Source organism: Miscanthus floridulus, chromosome 6 (assembly GCF_019320115.1).
Source record: "Miscanthus floridulus cultivar M001 chromosome 6, ASM1932011v1, whole genome shotgun sequence".
NCBI lineage: Eukaryota > Viridiplantae > Streptophyta > Magnoliopsida > Poales > Poaceae > Miscanthus > Miscanthus floridulus.
The window spans coordinates 108,428,640-108,450,929 of record NC_089585.1 but is presented as its reverse complement, the minus strand read 5'-3'; the positions used below and the strand labels follow the sequence as shown (position 1 = coordinate 108,450,929).

The following is a 22,290-nucleotide window of genomic DNA, read 5'->3' as shown; positions in this document are numbered from 1 at the left end:
TTCATAAGTCAAAACTACTATACTAGGGACCATACCCTATACAAAATAGTACTCTATAGCCACCTTGACACAAATAGTATTGTAGGCACTGACATCTCCCCCTATGGTATTATAGGGGCCGCTAAAAACTCCCATATGGTAAGCCCCCCGGTGTCTCTAGACATCGATCGCAGTATGGGCACTAGGATTTACCGTACCGGGTGAACATAGCGCGGCTTCTCATATGCCACTAGGCATCAAATAATATTTATAGGTACCGGCGTCCATCCTTCCTGAAGAAGATAACATGACCTCCTGTCTGCATCCAACATTCTACGGCGATCCAGTCTTTATCAGCGTGGGCAACAAGGCTTAGAAACATCCATACTCTCTCTCTCACCTGTAAAGCCATCCTCTTCATCTATAAAAGGGGATGCGCTCTCTCCAACAAGGGGACCGATTCAAGAAGACTAGAGTTCCTCAGATCGACATCAACACCCCACAACCGCAGAACCACCAAGTTCTGACCGCAACCCTTCCGGTCGGAGCCAATCGAACCTATTATACACTCCATCTCTCTTCCTCTCATTTGTAACCCCACAGCAAACTTCGAGCACCTAGGCTTAGGAATAAAGTCGCCGATATACCCTGACTAGACATAGGGCACGTTGCCCGAACTAGTATAGATTATGTGTTATTGAGTGTTAGACCACTTCCGATCATAATGTACAGCAAAACTACAGATATTTACTAGTTGATCATTTTCTGCACCGACAATAACCAACCTATTTCCACCTCCATAGCATGTGTTGCTCACACAAGTGTTCTTGTGGACTAATTACATGTGTATTTTACATAAACACATATTAGTCCACCTAGGTTGTCACTCAATTACTAAAATCAAATAAGGACCTTTCACCAATATATATTTGAATTTGCACTTTTGTGAGTTCTTATTTATGTGAGATCTTATTTATGTGAGACTAAAACTATGGTGGATTTATGTGAGACCTATGGTTAATTGCAATGCATTTGTGAATTTTTAGAGCACATAATGTACTGTTATGTGTCCTATTTTCTTAATATTACTCCAAATATGTATTATTATGTGTACTTGATTAAATACTCCACATATACCCTACTATTATGTGTGAATTTATTTGCTTAATATTACTCCAAATATACAACAAACAAGCAAAACTCTACAATTTTTTTTGTCAGGGGCAAAACGGTCTTTTTACCCTTTACTTAACACCGTCTAGTGGCAAAAACAGACGAAAAGCCATAGAAGAAATGAAAGTTTATTTTAGGGCCATACAAGTAAGTTAAAAAAAGAGCCATACAAAGAAGAGCCATTTTTCCAGGGCCATATATTGGTAAAAAGCTCTAAATCAATTTATGGAGGCGGCGTCTTAAGATGTCCGTCTCAGTTAATAATTACAACAAAAAATAATTTATAACTTTTTGATATGAACTTGGATGAAGACAAACTTTATATCAAAATTGTAGCTCTCGACGAGATCTACAACTTTGTAGTTGAAATATTTTTGATTTGAAACTGTTTAGGGTCCCAAAATATTGTTGTAAGTGCATAGATTTTGAAATTTAAAATTTAAAATTATCAAACGATCTCAGATGCTCACATGGTCTATACAAAAGTTGTATTTCTCAATAGAATCTACAACTTTGTAGTTGAAAAGTTTTTAATTTGAAGATGTTTAGAGTACCAAATATGTGTACCAAGGTTATAGATTTTGAAATTTAAAATTTAAAATTCCTAAACGATCTCAAATATTCACATAGTTAATACCAAAGTTCTAGTGGCCGACCTGGTCTACAAGTTTGATATTGATAAGTTTTTGATTTAAAGTCATCTAGAGTCTCAAATATGTGTTTAAAATTCACATGTTCTGAGACTCAATTTTTTAATTTTTAAAACTGTCTCTGATGGAGATACATCCTATACCAAAGTTGTAGTACTTCACAAGATTTAAAACTTTGTAGCTAAAAGTTTTTCATTTGAGTTCATTTAGTAGCTAAAATATCTAATATAAAATTATGAAATATTAATATAAAATGATAGCATATTATATATAAACATGAATGAGTGTTCGGTGCGGTGGTAAAGATGTGGTAGTGTTGAGCGCCAGGTCGTGGGTTTGATTCTCCAAAATCGTAAGTTTTTTTGTTTTTTGGAGAACATTAATGGACGCCTGCCTCGGTTAATGGGATTAACGAAGGCGGGCACCGTGCCCACCTCGGTTAATCGATTAATCAAACCGTCTCCGTTAAGGCCCGATTAACCATGACCTTTTGACGAAGACGGTTGCCTTGAGTGCCTCGGTTAATCGATTTTGCCTGCCTCAGTTAAGTTTTTCTACAGTAGTGGCACCGGACAGGCTGTCCAGTGCCCCCGTAGAAACTAGCTCAAGAGGGTAACGGTTATAATTGATGTGTTGGCTATAAATAGATGGTGTGATCGGCCTTGGCCACTCTCTTGGCACCCCAAACACATGTGCACACCTCTTGAGGGCTAAGAAACACACTCTACTCACTTTGACCCTTGATTTCATCATTTGAGGGGATTTGGAGAGCCTCTAGTGCATTGCTTAGTGTTCTTGCATATTGTGGCACTAGTTGCGCGTGTTGGGCTGGTGGAATTCTTGTTACTCTTGATGGTTACCGACACCTAGCCAGTCCGGAGCTTGTGGGGTCATTGAGCGGCTATTGGTGATTGTTGCTGGCTCTGATCGTGATGATTGTGAGGGGTTCTTGACCTTAGTCCCCATGAGAGATCGTAAAAAGGTACTATAGTGGATTACTCATGACATTGAGTATCCTCATTTGTGTTGGTTCTTACGGCGCCCAAGTGTTGGGCTAGGCATGGTGCCTATTAGCGCGTGAGCCACCAAGTGAGTGTGTTGTCACAATGTGGATTAAGTTGCCGTCAAGCAACCGAATCACAAGATAAATCATTGTGTTATCTTGGTATTCATTTGATTAGTTTATCTCTTGTCCGATTCGGTATATCACCCTGTACTTCACTTGAATTACATTATTTGATATTCATCTCTCGTGTAGTAATAGCTTGTGGAGCTAGTTGAGTAGTGAAGTATCTAGTTGTACTTATCTTGCTAGCTCGCTACAATAGAATTAGTTGCATAGCTCTTGACTGCCATAGAGATCATAGCAACATAGATATTTGATAGGTGACTTGCCTTTTTCAAGTAGAGCTAGAGCAAAATTGCTTATCGCCTTATTGTTGTCTAACAATTTGATCTAGTGTTTTGTAGAATTTGTAATTAGGCTATTCATCCCTTTAGCCATCTACGACCATTCAAGGAGCAAAGGCAATTTTTATTATGCAAAAGTATTTGGCTAGAAAATTACAGGGTTCTACTTTGATATAAAGAAAATTTTCCTTTTGAACATCGGTGACGAGCTCGACCTGCTGCCCGGGGTGTTCGGGCGGTGGCTCCACCACTGGATTTGCTTTTCTGAACTTTCGACCTTCAAACTTTAGAGCTAAAAATATCCAAACAAGTGGTCTAGTTAGCTCTAAACTTTAATCCACCTCATATCGAAGCTTTAGATCTCGAAACTGAGTTAAAGTGCTCTAAAGTTTTTAAAGCTATAAAGTTTAGAGGAGCAGATCCAAACAGGCCCTTAACCTAGGCAACCTCCAAGGGACCTTGTTTAAGACCCCTTCAAGGGTGGTTGCGTGCTTGGCCCGTGCTACCCAGTTGTTGGACTCGATGGAGATGCGTGCGAGAAAGGAACGAGCGGGGAAGGTGACCGCTCGGATAAGGCTTCGAGCTTGGCTCGACCTAGTCCGCCTGATTTTGCGGTACCGAGGAAACCCGCATCTATTGTAAAAATTTCTTCTTGGGTTTGACCCAGATCTAATGTTCTATGAACCAAAATCAAAGAAATTGGGTCCAACCCAACTCGTCTCTCTATCCAAACACACGCTACTCTCTCTAAGATGAGGTGGGTAGAATCTATTACATGACATATATTTATAATTTTTTCGCTCTCTATATAATAATATATAATAATAGTAGATAGAATATAGAATAGTTGTAGATTAAATTGATAGATATGGTATATATTTTATTTCCTTTTCTTTGCAAAAACGAATTTCTAATAAAATTTCAACCTATAAATATTTTTTTGAGGGAATTTCAACCTATAAAATAAAAAAAATCAAGTCCGTGACATTTGGACAATGTCCGACACGAGTAAATCCATGGGCCGTCGGGCCGTCGCGGCAAAAGCCCTATTGACCCAACTGTGAACTGTCCACAGCCCACTCGGCGCCCACATCATCTCGAGTCGCCTCTAGCTCGATCTCTCCTGCGGCCTGCCGCTCTCGTCTATCGGTCTCTCCTGATTCGATCCCAATCCCCCAATCACAAACCCTAGGGAAGCCGGGAGGCAGGCACCGGCGGCCGACAAGCGCAACGCCGCGACGGTGCAACTGCGCGGCGGCCATCGCCCAGCGCGAGGCTGCGGCAAGCGGACAGCGGCGACCGCGCGGCCACCGCCGAGCGTGCGAACTCTGCAGCGCGCCAGCGGAAGCAGAGAAGGCGGGCAGCATCCGGCGTGCCGGCCTCCCGGGGCCGAGCTCGAGCGCCACGCGCACACGTCCACCAGACGGGGTGTACTAACAGTGGTTGGGAATACCCAATCACCCAAATCCTGGTCTGGCACTGTTCCACTGATAGAATCAGTATGTCCGACGCTGAGCCACCTCCTGCAATGGAGGAGGCCATGCGGACAACCCCGGATGCTCTGCTAGGCGAGGGCTACAAGGATATTGAGGCTATTGAGGGTCAGAAGGATGACAGAACTTGTTATGGTGAAGGTGGCAATGTTATAGTGGCAGATGAGCCCGTGGGGATTTCTGAAGACCCCAACCAACCCGATGTTGCTAAGGCTGATGAGCCAGAGGAGGGTGTTGATGTAGAGGGGCAAACTAATGGCATTAGTGCTGCTGTGGATCTTCTCACAGAGGTGGGTGCTGCTGTGTCATCCTCCACACTGGTGGATGATCTCATGGAGGTTGGCATGCAAACCAAAGTGGTTAGTGCTGCTGCGGATGATCTCATAGAGGTGGGTGCTGCCCTGGTATCATCCGCAGAGGATCGCACAGCGGTGGCTGCTTGCCTGGTTAATGATGACTGCAATATAGTTTTCACTGGAGGTGTGCATTGGTCGGATGACCAAACTGATCAGGAGTTTGGTGGTGGCTCCCTTGACGCTGATGTGGTCGCTCCCTTGGTAAATGATGTACAAGATGACAGTGGAAGGATGTATATGGAAGTTGCAGCTAATGATCACGTGCATGCTCAGGATCAGGAAAGCCCACAGTTAGATGTGGCGACAGCTCTGTTAAATGAAGTGGAAACAGAGCTTGTGGAAGCTGGAGACCATGTTGTACAGGACTGCGCAAATATGGATATGCAGATCCAAACTGGACATGACAGCGAGGCAGAACGTGTTGGCGCTATTGCTGACACTGCCACAGATGAGGAGGGCAAGCACATGGGTGAAGTTACCACGACCAGAGATGATAGTGAGAAACATGATGGGGCAGTCGGTGTTGATGTGCCTGATGAGAGAATACAAATGAATAGGGGTGGACTGTCTGGAGATGATAATGAGCAAAAGGAAGTTGCAACATCTGATGAGGATTGTGTGGAAGAGGAAGGCATGCAGGTGGATGCAGTAAACATTACTGGAGACATGGTTGAGGAAGGCAGAATTGCTGTTGAATACATTGCAGGTGAAGCTGTAAATGACGTGGGTGGTATCGATGTCCCTGAAGAAAAGGCTGCTCAGATAGACAAGGCTGGTAATGATATCCCTGAAGAAGAGGGTCTCCAAATGGGGGGAGCTGGCTTGATTGGCAATGATAATGGGCTGAAAGAGGCTGTGATAGCTGATCACGACGGAGTGGAAGAAAATGCCATACTGACGGAGGCAGCTGCCACAACTAACGATGATGATGAAGACAACAAAATTGTTGGTGAAGATGTTGCAGAAGCTGTCAATGACATAACTGGTGATGATGTCCCTGAAGAAGAGGCTGCGCGTATGGATGATGATGATGACGATGAGCCTCCTCCTTTAGTGGCAAAGAAAAGTGGAGGGCGTCGTAAGAGAGGCCGTCCATCTTCCAAGGTACAGGCTGTGGTGAAACCATCTGTAAAGAGGAAGGATGAGGAGGAGGTCTGCTTCATTTGCTTTGATGGTGGTGATCTTGTGATTTGTGATCGTAGGTTTGTGCATCACATGGAGTTTCTTTATTTCTTTATTATTCCAAAATATGGAAGATCGAACATGTTACAGCTTTGGGTTGATCATGTCTTCATTTATATGTCCTCATTTCAGGGGCTGCCCTAAAGCCTACCATCCTTCTTGTGTTAATCGGGATGATGACTTCTTCAAGTCAAAGGGTCGGTGGAACTGTGGTATGTGCAATAATTTTGTCTGATCAACCCTCGTTGTCCTTACATACATTCTTGCATTTGAATCATGTGGACATGCATTATTTCTTTAAGGTACATTTACAATGATCCTGTAATGTTGGTCGTCTCACAGTTGTCTTCTTATTGTCATAGCTAACTTAGGAAAATGTAATTAGTGAAACCTGTCTATTATGTTCTTCTCAATTTGTTTAACTTGTATGAAATATGGAATTTATAATTTTATAATTATCCTACAACATTGGTCATGATGTGATTTCCCTGTTCTTACTATCATATAGCTTACTTGAAAATGTTTTATTTGTTCGTAAACAGTGAGATTAGTGAAATCTTTCTATATGCTCTTTTTGATTTGTTTAACTTGTATAAATTTTCAATGAGGTCACAAGGGACATACAAGGGGACATCCCTGTTGGCGAATTGGGGCTGCCAGAAGGCAGCTTGGCCAGCAGGCCGCTTGGATTGTATTGAATTGCAATAACAACTTAGATACAAAAGATGCTAACCACTGCATATATAAGCAAGTGGTGTACCTACTCCTTAGCATATTCTAACTGCATAAAGCAGATGCTATGATTCCTACTTGGTTGCCAAGGCACCAGTGATCAACTTGGTTGCCAAGGAAACAGAAAAATTACATGACAATGAATAGTAAATAGCTATAGTAGGTAACTGGAAAAACATGAACACTAGGCTAACTACTGACAATTCTCCCCTTTAGCCTTGTGGTCCTTGGAAGTGATGTGCTTGAGCCCAATTCTTCCCCTCATCTCTTCAAATTTTGATCTTCCAAGAGACTTGGTTAGAATGTCAGCTAGCTGATCAGTGGTGGATATGTGATCAGCCCTGATACTTCCATCTTCCAAGCAGTTTCTGATGAAGTGATACTTGATTCTGATGTGCTTACTGCGTTCATGAAAGACTGGATTCTTGGCTAGAGCAAGTGCAGGCTTGCTATCAACCTTTAGTTCGACCACTTCCACATTCCTTTCCAAGGAGGTCTGTCAGCAGCCTGGATAGCCAAATAGCTTGTGTTGCAGCTGTGGTAGTGGCAATGTACTCAGCTTCACAACTAGATAGAGCCACCACCTTCTGCTTCACTGACTGCCAGCACACAAGATTGCTTCCCAGAAAGAACAGAGTGCCACTAGTGCTCTTGCTGGTGTCAATGTCCCTAGCCAAGTCACTGTCGCAGTACCCAACAAACCTTGCTCTCCCTGGAGCCTTAGTGTAGTGAAGGCCAAACTCCAGAGTACCAGCCACATATCTCAGGATGCGCTTGATGGCAGCTTGGTGCTCTGCAGTCGGCCTCTCCATGAATCGACTGACAAAGCCTACTGAGAAGGCTAAGTCAGGTCTTGTGTGGACCAAGTAGCGCAGGCTGCCCACCAATCTTCTGTATTGGGTAGGATCAACTTCTACAGCCGTGCTCTGCCTGCTCAACCTCAGCCGCTCCTCCATTGGTGTATGGGCAGGGTTGCAGGCATCCATACCTCCTAGCTCAAGGATCCACTTGGCATAATGGGTTTGCCTCAGAGTGATCCTAGCTGAATCTTGGTGTACTTCGACCCCCAGGTAGAAGGACAGGAGGCCGAGGTCGCTCATGTCGAAAACCTTCTTCATCTGAGCCTTGAAACCTTCTATGGCTTGAGCGCTGGCACCGGTGATGATCAAGTCGTCAACATAGACGCCGATCAGCAGCAGCTCCTCCCCTGTTCCTCGCCTGTACATCGCAACTTCATGGTCGCTTTGCTGGAAACCCATCTCCTTGAGGGTGGCGTCCAGCTTGGCGTTCCAAGCTCGCGGAGCCTGCCGTAGGCCATACAAAGCCTTGCGCATACGGTACACCATCTTCTCCTTCCCGGCGACGGTGAAGCCAGGCGACTGCTTCACGTACACCTCCTCCTTGAGGTCGCCGTTTAGGAAGGCTGATTTGACGTCCATGTGGTGGACGCGCCATCCTTCTTGGGCCGCCAGCGCGAGGACTCGAACGGATTCCATGCGCGTCACGGGAGCAAACGCGTCGTCGAAGTCGATCCCTTCCTGCTGGACGAAACCCCGCGCCACCAAGCGCGCCTTGTACTTGGTCACCGCGCCCCGCTCGTCCTTCTTGAGCTTGTAGACCCACTTCAGAGTGATGGGCCGGTGACCGGGAGGAAGCTCCACAAGCTCCCACGTGCGGTTCTGCCGCCTTGATCTCCTGCTCCATGGTGGCCTGCCAGGCAGGATCGCCTTCAGCCTCCGCGAAGTTGGCCGGCTCGCCGGCGTGCGTGAGGTGAAGCTCGGCGAAGAGACGTGAAGCCGGCGGCGGTGTGGGCGCGTCTCCGACGATGTTGGGCATGGTACGGTACTGCAACTGCTCGCCGTCATAGGAAGCGTCAAGGCGATCGTCGTCGTCCTCGAGCGGTGACGCGAACTCAACTGGGTCCGCCTGCTCGGTCTCCGCTGCTGGTGAAGCAGAGGAGGCCGGTGGATCGTGCTCCCCTGGAGCTGGTGACGGCGTGCGCGGCGGAGCTCCGTCTGCGTCGACTCCCCAGAACTCGATGTCGAAGTCGCTGGAGGCGGAAGCAGACGTCCCGGCGGCCGAATTGGACCAATCCCAGCCGTGCCCTTCATCAAACACCACGTCGCGGCTCACCTTGACACGTCCTGTCGCCGGATCGAGGACCCGGTAGGCCTTGGCGCCCTCGGCGTAGCCGATGAAGACCCCAGCCTTGCCGCGGTCATCGAGCTTGCGCAGCTGCCCGAGCTCCCTTGTGTAGGCGACATAGCCGAATGTACGCAGATAGCTCACCGCCGGCGCTCGTCCGTGCCAGGCCTCATAGGGGGTCTTGCCTTGCAAGCTTCTCGTCGGCGCGCGGTTGAGCAGATGCACCGCCGTCATCACCGCCTCCCCCTAGAATTTGGCCGGCATGGACCTCTGCTTCAGGAGCGCGCGTGCGGTCGCCACGACCGTCTGATTGCGCCGCTCCACCACACCGTTCTGCTGCGGTGAGTGTGGTGCAGAGTAGTGCCGCTTGACTCCTTCGGCGGCGAAGTACTGCGCCAGCTCACCGACGGTGAACTCTCCTCCATTGTCGATCCGCAGCACCTTGAGCTCAGACCGGTCTCCTTCTCTGCTTCGGCCTTCACCCGCTTCACGGCATCCGCAACAGCATCCTTGGTCGGCACAAGCACCGCCCACATGAAGCGGGTGGCGTCGTCCACCATCAGCAAGAAGTAGCGGCGCCCTCCTGGCGTCGCCGGCATCACCGGCCCGCACAAGTCGCCGTGGACGAGATCTAGGGGCACCTGCGCGTGGTACTGCGCCTGCTGCGGAAACGGCTTGCGGCGGAGCTTGGTGGTGACGCAGGTGTCGCAGACTTGCTCCGCATGCTTGATCACCGGCATCCCCCTCACCATCTCCCGCTTGGCGAGCTGGTGCAGCGCCTCGAAGCTGAAATGCCCGTAGCGCTCATGCCACCTCCATGACTCGTCCTCCTTCCTGGCGGCAAGACACGCCGGCTGCGCGGCCTCCAAGTGTAGGATGTACAGCCGACTGGGCCCGCAATGTACCTTGGCGAGAAGACGACCACGCTGGTCCCAGATTCGGAGCAGTCCATGTTCAATCTCCACTCTGGAGCCTCCTTCGTCGAGCTGCCCCAAACTCATAATCGAGTTCCGGAGCGCTGGGATGTAGAAGACGCCATGGAGGACGCGCTGCTCCCCGTTCTTCGCCTGGAAGACGATGGAGCCGGTCCCCTTGATCTCCACTCGAGACGAGTCGCCGAAACGCACCGTGCCGCGCACCGTGGTGTCGAGCTCGGCGAAAAGTTCCCGGCGGCCGGTCATGTGATGCGTGGCCCCGCTGTCGAGGTACCAGCCGTCGAGCGTGAGCGCCTCCTCGTTGGCGCTGGTGTTGAGGAAGACACGCGCACGCGGCTCGCTGATGTCGAGGGAGGCCGTGGTCTTGGAGCAGACGACTTCGGTCTTCTCGTCGAGCTCGAGGAAGCCGTGGGCGAGGAACAGGGCACCATCATCGTCCTCCGCCTCTGCGACATGCGCAGCACCGCCACGCCCACCACCGCGCCGTCCATCTCGATCACCTCCAACGCCGTTGCCTCCTCCGCGTTGGTTGCCACCGCCGCCGCCGCGGTCACCACCACCATGGCGCGGCTGGCGGCAGTCGCGCGCCCAGTGGCCGCGATCACCACAGTTGAGGCAGGTGTCGTCGTCCGCCCCGCGATCGTCGCCACCGCCTCTGTCTCCTTCGCCGCGATTGCCCTTCCCTCGCTGCTTCTTGCCGCCGCGTGGACGACGTCGCGGTTCCATGCCTGACGCGGAAGCTGCAGCCTCCTTCTCCTTGGCACGCCACTGCTCCCTTGTCAGCAGCAGACCACCGATGGCGGCCGGTTCCGCGGCCAGCGCCTCCATGTCGTCCACCGTCTTCAAACACCCAGACACCTCAATGGTGAGGTCCTGGAAGTCGAGAAGCGTCTCAATGGCGATCCGGAGCTGGGCGTACTTCGGCGGCACGGCGCGCAGGAGCCTCTCCACCGCGTGCTCTTCATCGATGTCGTTGTCGCCGTGGAGAAGAAGCTGCTGCTTCAGGGCCACCAAGCGAAGGGTGAAGTCCTTGATCTGCTCACCCGAACGGAAGGCGAGCTTCTCCCAGTCGCTGCGGAGTCGCTGGAGCATGGCGCGGCGCACCCGATCGACGCCGATCCGCGCGGCGGCGATGGAGTCCCAGGCCTCCTTGGCCGATCCCTTCTCGGACAGCGGCATCTGCATCTCCTGCGGCACGGCGGCGATGATCGCCTCCACCGTGCGCCTGTCCTCATGGTATGGCAGGTCCTGGTACTCGATCGCGTCCCAGAGTTGCCGCGCCTGGAGCTTCAGCTTGATCGAGGCCCACTCATGGTAATTTGACTTGGTGAGCATTGGCCAGGTGGAGCTTGAGCCAGAATCCTTGTACACGGTCTGGATCACCGGCGAGCGGCCCCTGGCCCGTCCGCGGTGGCGATCCTGATCCCGATCGGGCGACCACGTCTGCCTGCGCTCGCGCTCCGGGCTCCTCCGCGGAGGCGGGCGATGATCGCGCGGCGGATCCTTCTCCACCAACTCTCGACGCAGAGCCGCGGCCGTGGCGGCCGCGTTCCGAGCTGCTGCTGCTGCGGCCTCCGTGGCCTGCTGCGCACGCTGCTCAGTGGCGGCGGCGGCGGCTGTTGCTCTCTCTGCGGAGGTGGCCATGCCTCTCCCTTTCTCTCAACCTCGTGCTCTGATGCCAATTGTTGGCGAATTGGGGCTGCCAGAAGGCAGCTTGGCCAGCAGGCCGCTTGGATTGTATTGAATTGCAATAACAACTTAGATACAAAAGATGCTAACCACTGCATATATAAGCAAGTGGTGTACCTACTCCTTAGCATATTTTAACTGCATAAAGCAGATGCTATGATTCCTACTTGGTTGCCAAGGCACCGTGATCAACTTGGTTGCCAAGGAAACAGAAAAATTACATGATAGTGAATAGTAAATAGTTATAGTAGGTACCTGGAAAAACATGAACACTAGGCTAACTACTGACAATCCCTTGGTGTTTGCTTTTCGCGGACGATGTAGTGCTAGTTGATGAAAGCCGGACAGGAGTGAATCAGAAACTGGAGTTATGGCGGGAGACTTTGGAGTCCAAAGGTTTTAGACTCAGTAGAACTAAAACTGAGTATATGAGATGTGACTTCAGCACTGCTACTCGGGAGGAGGGAGATATTAGTTTGGAAGGTCAAGTAGTACCTAGGAAGGATACCTTTCGATATTTAGGATCAATGCTACAGAGAGACGGGGATATTGATGAAGATGTTAGCCATAGAATCAAAGCAGGGTGGAATGAAGTGGCGTCAAGCATCTGGTGTCCTATGTGACAAAAGGGTACCACAGAAGCTAAAAGACAAGTTTTATAGGACGACGATTAGACCTGCTATGTTGTATGGTGCAGAATGTTGGTCCTACGAAAAGACCACATGTTCAACCTGATAAGTGTCGCGGAAATGCGTATGTTGCGTTGGATTTGCGGTCATACAAGAAGGGATCGAGTTCGGAACGATGATATACGTGATAGATTAGGGGTAGCACCAATTGAAGAAAAGCTTTTTCCAACACCGGTTGAGATGGTTTGGACATGTCCAACGGAGACCTCCAGAGGCACCAGTGCGTAGTGGAATCCTAAGCCAGGATAGTAACGTGAAGAGAAGCAGAGGAAGACCGAAGTTGACTTTGGTAGAGGCAATAAAAGGAGACTTGAAAGGATGGAATATATCCAAAGACTTAGCCTTAGATAGGAGTGCTTGGAAAACAGGCTATTCATGTGCTCGAACCTTGATTGCTTCTGCTGGATTTCAACTCCAGCCTACCCCAACTTGTTTGGGACTTAAAGGCTTTGTTGTTATTGTATAAATTTTACACTGATCCCGCAACATTGTTCATCACACGATTTCCCTGTTCGTAGTATCATAGCTTATATTTGAGAATGTTTTATTTGTTCCTTTTTCCCCGAACCGAGCTCGACCCCATTTCCATTAATCACAACAGAAATACAGATGTTCGAGAACCTACTAGATGATGAAAGAGCTACGCTTCAGTTGTCAGGCAGGAGAGGAATAGGTGCCCTGCAAAACATGGACTTAAAAGCTAATGATGCAACTGACTACCAAACCAACCAAGTTTAACGCTCGACCAGTGCAACACACTCCCTTATACATCACAGGGCACACATCCATACGCAAAGTTCACAACATTTGTGACTTGGCAACTCTAGCCGATTGGAGCCACACCATCTTCAGGAAGCTTTCAATTCTTGCCTTCACCCCTTCAAGGTGCGTCCTCCAGCTGCAGCATCGCCTGGCCCGAAGAAAGCTGATTCTGCCAGCAATCTTGTGGCGACATGTAGCATGATATTCACCCTTTCAACCATCATCTCCTGAATCTCCGCCAGATACAGACCTGTCCAGTATCGCATAAACGCACAAGCATAGCAAACGATTTCAGCAGGGTGTTTCACCAATTTACCATCAAAGCAAGCCTTGTTCCTTGTTTTCCAGATTGCCCTGCAAATTGCAGCAATCCCAAAAGCATGGAGCTTGTTACCATTAGGTAACCATTTCTTAGCCCACTTTCAACATTGAGCTAAGTTTTTGGGTCTGTCATCAGCCCCAAGGCTTTGAGCCACAATTATTCACACCACTTTATCCACTGGGCAAACAAAGAAGAGGTGAGTGATGCTTTCCTCCTGATCACAGCAATGACTTCTGTCTAGCACTAAGTGAAAAGCCCTCTTCAGATTTGAACCGATTATGGCTTAACATGGCATTACTCTACTACTGGGTTAAAAGGGCTTTTTATTCAATAATTAGCCACTTTCATTTACCATTGTGGGCCTACTGCATAATGTACAATTGTACATATTACATGTATATATTAATGTACATAATATATGTATATATTAAAGATAGCAGAGGGGATTCGCCTTCCACTTCCTCTTGATCATATTGTCCTTTGTTTTCCATTAGCCATAAGAAGATTTTGATTTTTGCTGGAATTTTTCCTTTCCAAATATATTTAAATGAGGGACCAGCATCATTAACAGTAAAACCATTGTATAATGACTTGTCTGAGAACCTGTATTTTTTTTTTCCAGTTTCCAGCTTTAACACATCTTCCCCTGCCTAGAACTGAAAATTTTGATGTCACTACATATCTGCTCCCACTGGATGACTAGAGCCTTAATTCCTTAAACAACCATATTCTAAACGTTAACTGCATGTTAAAATTCAATGATTGAGCAACTGTGAGATCTTGTTGTTCACAGAACTGTGAGATCTTGTTATATTGTCCACGGAACTGTTGTACTTGAGAATGTTTTATTTGTTCCTGAACATCGAGACTAGTGAAATCAGTCTTGATTTGTTGAACTTATATGGATTAGAAAGCATGTTATCTCTTTCTGTATATGAATTAGGAAGTATGTATAGTTTTCCTGTTATTCTGGCTTCTGAAACAAGGACTCAGGGTTTATTTGATCCTATTTACTTTGCTGCCAGGGTGGCACATTTGTAGCAACTGTCAGAAACCTGCCCGCCATATGTGCTACACATGCACCTTTTCATTATGCAAGGCATGCATGAAAGATGCAAAGTTTAGCTGTGTCAGAGAAAATAAGGGCTTTTGTGATACGTGCATGAACACTGTGATGTTGATAGAGAATAGAGAGGAGGCTGCAGACCCAATGGTATCCTTCTCCACCATTCTAATTTCTTCAGTCTAGTTATTTTCTTTATCATTATGTTTTTGTATTTCTTTATTTATGGCACTGAGGTCACCGCTTTATTGTTTTATATGATTTTTCCATGCAAATGATTTATACCAGGTGCTTCTTGGTTTTTGCCATGTTCTCCCAGTATCTGTTCTATAGAAGTGACCCAGTACTATTAAGTTTTTTTTTTCCTCGAAGCGCAGGAAAACTGTGCATCTTTTATATTAGAGAGAAAAAGGAGGTAAAGTATCCCATACAAAGCAGCCACTTTAAAGTCCTCTAGGAGGCCGAAGAAGGTTGCAAAATAAAAATACAACCAGGTCTAATTGCCCATAACAAAACAACACTGACCTCAGCAGGGGGCTCACAACCGGCCTGCTACCTAAACCAACCACTCTACCCAACCATGGCCAGCTCCTGAAGGCTGGAGCTTTGTAGCTCCAGCCAAGCACCAGAGCCTTGCCTCCTCTCTAAAGAATTGAAGTGCTGATGACAAGGAAGGAGAGGCCCCATCAAAGATTCCTTCTGTTCAAAGTTCCACAATGTCCATGCCCCCTGCTACAATTAAGTTGTTGATCCATGCTTGAACTTTTTGTTTGATTTGGTCAAATCTAATGGATCAATCCAACTTGTAGGCAATTCGCTGTGTAGTCAGAATTGTGTTTCGGAACTGATGCTAAATAGTTTTGTAGTTTGCTACTCTTTAGTCACAAATAAGTGGTATTTTGGCCATCCATACTGCCCCTAAAATGCAATATTGACTACTATTGCCTCCTGTATATATTCGTCTATATAAAATTCTGGTAGGGCAAATGTCTCCTTCGGGTGTCCAACCTAAAATGCCAGAATAGATAGCAAAAGTATGGAAGGCTTGACTGCATGCTTACCAGAGCATCACTTAGTTTTTCCTGGAGTAGACCAAGACAATGTTGGATGGTGTTCCATGCTACAATTTATATCCATTGGCACTAAGTTATTATTGTTTTTTTTTTCCATTCTGCACAGAAATTAAGAGTTCCCCTTTATTTAAGTTTCTTACATAATTTCTGCATTCAAATGGGACCTTAAATATGTCGGTGTGTGTTTTGGAAAGAAGAGAAATGTATGCTGCAACTTGGAAACACTGCAACATAAAAAATGTGACTACAGGGGGTGCAAGTGTGATACTGTGATTAGATCTTAGTTGAACACTACTTCAAGTTTTAAACTCTACCTGCTATCATACTCAATCATGCATAAATTACATAGAGTCACAATTGATTAATAAGCCACAGAGAATGGTACCATGCATCATATGGTTACAACTGTGGGTAGATAATCCTGGCATTTACCACAATTACTACTCAATCATTTATAGTTGGAAATGTTATTTTGGCAAACCAATAAACATTAGAGGCATGTAGTTTCACTGAGTTACAAAGCATTTACATGATGCACAAAGTACCTACCCTGTTTCAAATTCTTATTAAACAACATCAGCTATTGTAGTAATTACAACTATTTTGGAAAACTTTCAGGTTGGTTGTTGTATGTTCGACTTTGTTCTTTTTTCCTGTTCCTCTATCAATCTAGCTTATTGTTGGTGTGTATTACTTTCAATCTGTTGTAGTTCATGTGAAGGGAACCCTATTGATTTTACAGTAGGTTTTTTTATACTTGTGGAATTTTGTCTTATGAAAATTTGTTTTAACAGGAGGTGGATTTTGATGACAAAAGCAGCTGGTGGTATTTGTTCAAGGACTATTGGTTACATTTGAAGACAAACTTGTCATTGACAGTTGAGGAAATATCAGCAGCCAAGTCTCAGAAGAGTGGAGAATTACCTGATACTAATGAGGAAGAAGTTAATTTAGAGAGTTCATCAGGGCGTCATCTAGAAAACAATACACCAAAAAAGAGGGGAAGGAAGCGATCTAAACAAGCTGCCATTGAGGAGGGTTCTGAAGGAAAAGAGGGCACTAGGAAATCTGGCAAACGAGGCCTGTCAAGCATTCATGATGCTCAGACTTCCTCAGGGAAAAAAGTTAGAAAATTACCCAGGCGTTCTTTGAGCAGCCAGCATTCATCAAAAGACTCTGAAAGTGTTGGGACATCTACATCCTCAGCTGAAGAGGCCAGCTGGGCTTCTAAGGAGCTCATAAACTTTGTAGCTCATGCGAGAAATGGTGATAAGTCTGTGATCAGTCAGTATGATGTTCAACCCCTTTTACTTGACTATGTCAAACGCAACAATCTGCGTGATCCTCGTCGGAAAAGCCAGATAATTTGTGATTCTTTGCTCCAAAGTCTCTTCACAAAAGAACGTGTTGGGCATTTTGAGATGCTTAAGCTTCTTGAATCACATTTTCCCACGAGTGAGGTTTCACCAATCGATGCTGTTGAAAATCATGGTGGTGTAGTAGACCCTGATCCTAGTCAGGATGCTGATGGTAACAGTGAAGCTTCAGTTGTTATGAGTTCAGAAAAAAGAAGAAAATCACGTAAGTATGACCTGAGACGTCAGCCTAATCTTGATGACTATGCAGCAATAGATAACCATAACATTGGCTTGATGTACTTACGTCGCAACCTAATGGAAGAATTGATTGGTGATGTTGACACATTTGATGAGAAAGTTGTTGGATCATTTGTGAGAATAAGAATACCTGGTACAGGGCAAAGGCAAGACATTTATAGACTTGTACAAATTGTTGGTAAGGGTTGTTTTACTTCCTAATTTGTATTGTTTGTCTTTGCATTATACTAAATTTCCTTCTATTGTTTCCAGGGACTGGAAAATCTGCAGAAAAATATAAATTTGGGAAAAGGACTACTGATATAACGCTAGAGATACTAAACTTAGACAAGCGGGAGGCAGTAACTATTGACATAATCTCAAACCAGGAGTTCACTGAGGTAGTTTTCTTCTCAGTTTGAACTTAATAGTTTTAGTAGTATTATACAGTTTACTAAAATCTAGTATAAGGCAGTCTTTCACTTTGAGTACTGTTAACTTAAACTGCTGTTGGAAGATCCTTGACCTTGCTACTTGACTTCATGGATACAAACATGCACTTGATCAGTAAATTTGCTACCCTATTTCGTTCAAATTTCATGCTTTTTCTGATTTGCAATTGTTTTTCCTTCTCTAGGAGGAGTGCAAACGCTTGCGTCAAAGCATAAAGTATGGGTTCATTCCAAGACTGACAGTGGTAAAGTTATCATTAACTTATTATGAGTGTTTCTTGCACATTTTTGTGTTATTTATGCACTGTTTTCTTTTGTCTAACTATCTTATCTTCCAGGGAGAGGTTCAGGAGAAGGCAAGGGTTCTCCAAACTCTAAAAGTCAATGATGTAAGCAGCTCATCCTAACGAACTATAAAAGTTTTTTTTGGCTAAGTAATTCTATTTTACTGACTTTACTGCCAATTACAAACCTTTCAGTGGATTGAAAGCGAAAAGATGCGACTTGGCCATCTTCGTGACCGTGCAAGTGATATGGGCCATAGAAAAGAATATCCTTTTTCATGCATTATTGTTATCATCTATAAAGCAGCATTATACATTGTCAGTATAGTTAATTTCTGCTGGTGCTTATGGTCAGTTAATTCTGCTTCTGCCACTTCCGCCAGTAGGCTTTACGCTTTTTTTTTCCCTCTGGAAGAAGTTTCAGTGAGGATTGTTCTTTCTTTTTATGTGAATTTGGCTTGTATACCTTAATCAGTATTCACGCTTAGGGAATGTGTAGAGAAGCTGAAATTGCTAAGCACTCCTGAGGAGCGTGCTCGTAGGCTGATTGAAGAACCTGAAATACATGCTGACCCTGCGATGGATCCATATTATGAATCTCCGGAGGAACAGGAGCAGGAAATTGAAAGAAGTATTTTACTCCCTCCCATAGTTTCATCTTCTGATATTATTATTACAACTCTGACATGAACTTCCATAATTTTTATTGTACAGGTAGCTTCAATAAGTTCCAGAGGTTCTTTCTCGAGGAAAGATGGTAATCTTGTGTCTCCAGGTAAAGGAGATGGTAGAAATGCTGTACAGCGAGATCCAAAAACCAACTGGGAATCTAATCGAAACACATGGGCTGAATCGAGTTCTCATATGGAATCACCCCTTTCACGGAGGTCCACATTTTCTTCTCAAGGCGAAAGTGCTGGTTATACAAGTAAATCAGAGAGCTCAAACATTGGTGCACAAACAGTTAAACTGGAAGGCACCACGCGCAGTGCTCCACAAGAGTCACCTGGTGCCTCATCTGGAATTTTAGCTGCTAACATAGGTTCAGGGGCAAAAACTGCATCTGAATCAGCCATTAACGACTCTGAGAAGATCTGGCTGTACATGGATCCTTCTAATAAAATCCAAGGTCCTTTCTCAATCATACAGCTGCGGAAATGGAACAGCAATGGGTACTTCCCTCCTAGTTTGAAGATATGGAAAGCTAGTGAGAAGCAGGATGATTCCATTCTATTGACTGATGCTTTGGCAGGGAAGTTTGAGAAAGATCTTCCTCCGTGGGAACCACCACATGTTAGTTTGTCTCAAATTAGCAAAACCCCTCTTGAGCAAAGCACAATAGCTGGTGAACAAACTCCAAAATCAGTAGTTGCAAAGTCTTTCTCAAGTAGTGATCAAAGACATGATTATAGTTCAACGAACCTTGGAACAACCATGATCCATTCGGGCACACAAGGTTATTATGGGATGCAAAATTCTCATGCAGCATACACAAGCCAACAATCTCTTACTGGAAGTTGGAATGCTACGTCAAGTCAGTTGGGGGCTGCAGTAAATCCTGTGACACCTACCCAGCCTGCCATGGGAAGCTATTCGGGACAAAATATTGTTGCTGCAGAAAATATCGGTCATTTAACTCCTGGAATGGCTCCTGCAACTGCAAATGCAGAAATGGTTAATTCAGATTTGACCTCCCAGAACCAAATATTATCTTCTTTACCGCAAACGGATGACAGATTAGCTGATGGCATTGAATCCAAATCAGGAGAAGATGTTTCACATGGAAGAGTGAGCTCTTCAGCTGAAGGTAGGCCCTTATAAAAGGTTTTCTTCATTTCCTGTTTCAGTGAAATCCGTTAATTGCCATTTAGATCCCCCGAGTTGTGCCCAGAACTGTGGAACTGGAACCAAATTTGTGGGGTCTAAATTGGCCTGACTTGTTTGGATCGTAACTCCGCTATTTTATGTTAAATAGGTGGCGATGCATTTGAGATCTGGAAATTGTAGTACAGAAATGTTTGTATTTGATGTATACATTTTTTTTTGTCCCTTGCAGCTATCGGACAACTGGGTGCACAGCTTGGACCAGCACAACTGAACACTCAGCAACTTGAAGGTATTAGCTCAATTCTTGCCTGCTGTTTGTGCCATGTTTGCTTTCCCTTTTGCTTTTAGAAATCACGGATTCTGTTGTTTCCTTTACTTTCAAATTTTCAATCACATCCAGTGATTTCAGTCTTATTCATCTGCTCTTACTAAGATTTTTAAGTGTAAGCCAACCTAATGACATTATTGTTGTATCACCTGCAGACACAAGAAACCAGATGTCATCCTCCAACTCAATGATGCCATCGCAGATGATGTCAACACCATCTGCTGCATCAGTACAGCCTTCATTGACAACCATTGCTGGCAGTGATAATCAAAGCAGTGGGTGGGCTGTACCTGCACAAGTGGCGAACACACCTGGCCAATCTCAGATAACTGGAAATATGACCTGGGGAAATACACCTCAGGGTGATGCAAGCTTAGGTTGGGGAATGATGGGACAGAGCAATATGAATATGCCTTGGTTAGCATCAGCTCAAGGTGCTTCAGGCTACAACATGGGTGTAGCCATGCCAACGCAGCCAAATGCAGTTCCAAACATGGGTTGGTTACCAAATCCAGGAAACACCAGCATGAACATGATCTGGGCTGCAACTCAAGGCCAGGGGACTCCAAATGCAGCTGCTATGATGGGAGGTCAGATGCAAGGAGTCGCAATGGCCCCTTGGGGTGGTGTCGCAGCAGGAAATGCAAATTCTTATCCTGCCTGGGGAAACCAACAAGCTGGAAACAACCAAAACGTCGGCTGGAGTGCTCCTGTGCAGGGAAATCCGGGTCAGGCTAATAACAACATGAACTGGAATGCACCAAATGGTAATCCTAATTGGAATAATCAGCAGGGACACCTTGGTGCTTTTAGTGCTGGCGACTCAGGCGGAAGGTCATGGAAGCAACACTCTGGTGGTGATGGGGGGTCAAGAGGACATAGAGTACCTGCAGGTCCACGTGGAGTCTGCTGGACATATCTTGAAAAAGGGAACTGCTGGAAAGTTGACTGCAGATACGACCATCCAACAAACACAGAGGGATATCCATCCAGGCCTGATCGGCATTACGGTAGGCAGCATTCGGGCAATGAGAGGCGATATGAGAATCACAATGAGAGAAATGGTCGACAGTTTGATAGGCAGCCTTCGGATAATGAAAGGCAGCATGATAGGCCTGATGACATGCATGGTGGCAGGGATGACGATAGGCATGATGACAGGCAGGCTGATAGGTCTCAGTCAAGAGAGCCGCGTTAGAACTGGTTTCTGTTTCTTACCGTTCGTTTTGTTGTATGTGCAGTAGCGAACTAGCATAGTAGCTTCCGTGCATATTTTGAACTTTATGCCCTGTAGCGAGCTGCATACATGTGCAAATCATCGTGTACAACATTTGTAGTTTAATGCTGTGTGCATCCTAGTTCCGAATTTAATAATTTACTTGAATAAATCGTGTTGTCTGATTTCTGATGCATAGCAGGGGCTACACACCCAGGTTCTCTATGGTGGAGACTATCGAGTGTTTTTTATAATAAGCTTCAAGATTGTAAGTGAAGGTGTTTTTTGAAATCCTAAGAAATCGTAATTACTGATGCTCGATCCATGTTCTTCGTTGGCAATGATGTCATTAAGGCACTGAGCTTGGGTGATCAAATAATAATTCATTTTTTTGGCGATGTTGTGGGTGCTGTGTATCGACCCAGCTTGTTTACCTGCTAAGAGATGTTGTGGGTGCTGTCTGCTGTGTATCGACCCAGCTTGTTTACCTGCTAAGCATGTGCATCATGAGGGCATCTCTAAAATTTTAGCTGTGTTGGAATGCTTTTGAACTTGGTTTCAAATAAAAACCTTAGGCCTCCTTTGGATCCACGAATCCCTGCGCGGATCCTGGCCCAATCCACGGGTGGAAAGAGGCCTGTGGTTTATCCCAGGCAAACAGCTTTAGGCCCGCGTTGTTTCTTTCTCGACGCTCGCTCGCTCCACTCGGAACACCAGAGTCCACTGCAGACTCGCGCTGTTTCTTTCTCATTGCTCATCTCGCCTCGCTGAGGAAACCTGCATCGAGCCAGGGAAACACAGCCTCTCGTTGTAGGTTTGTTCCGCGGTGGGCCGCTGCCTTGCGCTCGAGCGAACCTCACCGGGCTGCCCCCGCCCTGCACTCGCTCTTTGCCGGGACGGGACATGGATGGGCTACACGAGCGGGCCTTGTAATC

The 22,290-nt window shown here is 46.1% G+C and overlaps 1 protein-coding gene across 1 annotated transcript; it reads left to right on the top strand.

The window, feature by feature from the left end:
- The first annotated feature begins 4,300 nt into the window (after positions 1-4,300).
- On the top strand, positions 4,301-21,551 carry LOC136456545 (zinc finger CCCH domain-containing protein 44-like). Its single transcript, XM_066456450.1, has 12 exons — positions 4,301-6,263; positions 6,376-6,455; positions 14,543-14,730; positions 16,448-17,447; positions 17,522-17,649; positions 17,886-17,945; positions 18,039-18,089; positions 18,180-18,250; positions 18,467-18,615; positions 18,703-19,791; positions 20,041-20,100; positions 20,295-21,551. The coding sequence occupies exons 1-12, from the start codon at positions 4,714-4,716 to the stop codon at positions 21,335-21,337; spliced, it is 5,469 nt and encodes a 1,822-aa protein (XP_066312547.1). The 5' UTR covers positions 4,301-4,713; the 3' UTR covers positions 21,338-21,551.
- The last annotated feature ends 739 nt before the right edge of the window (positions 21,552-22,290 follow it).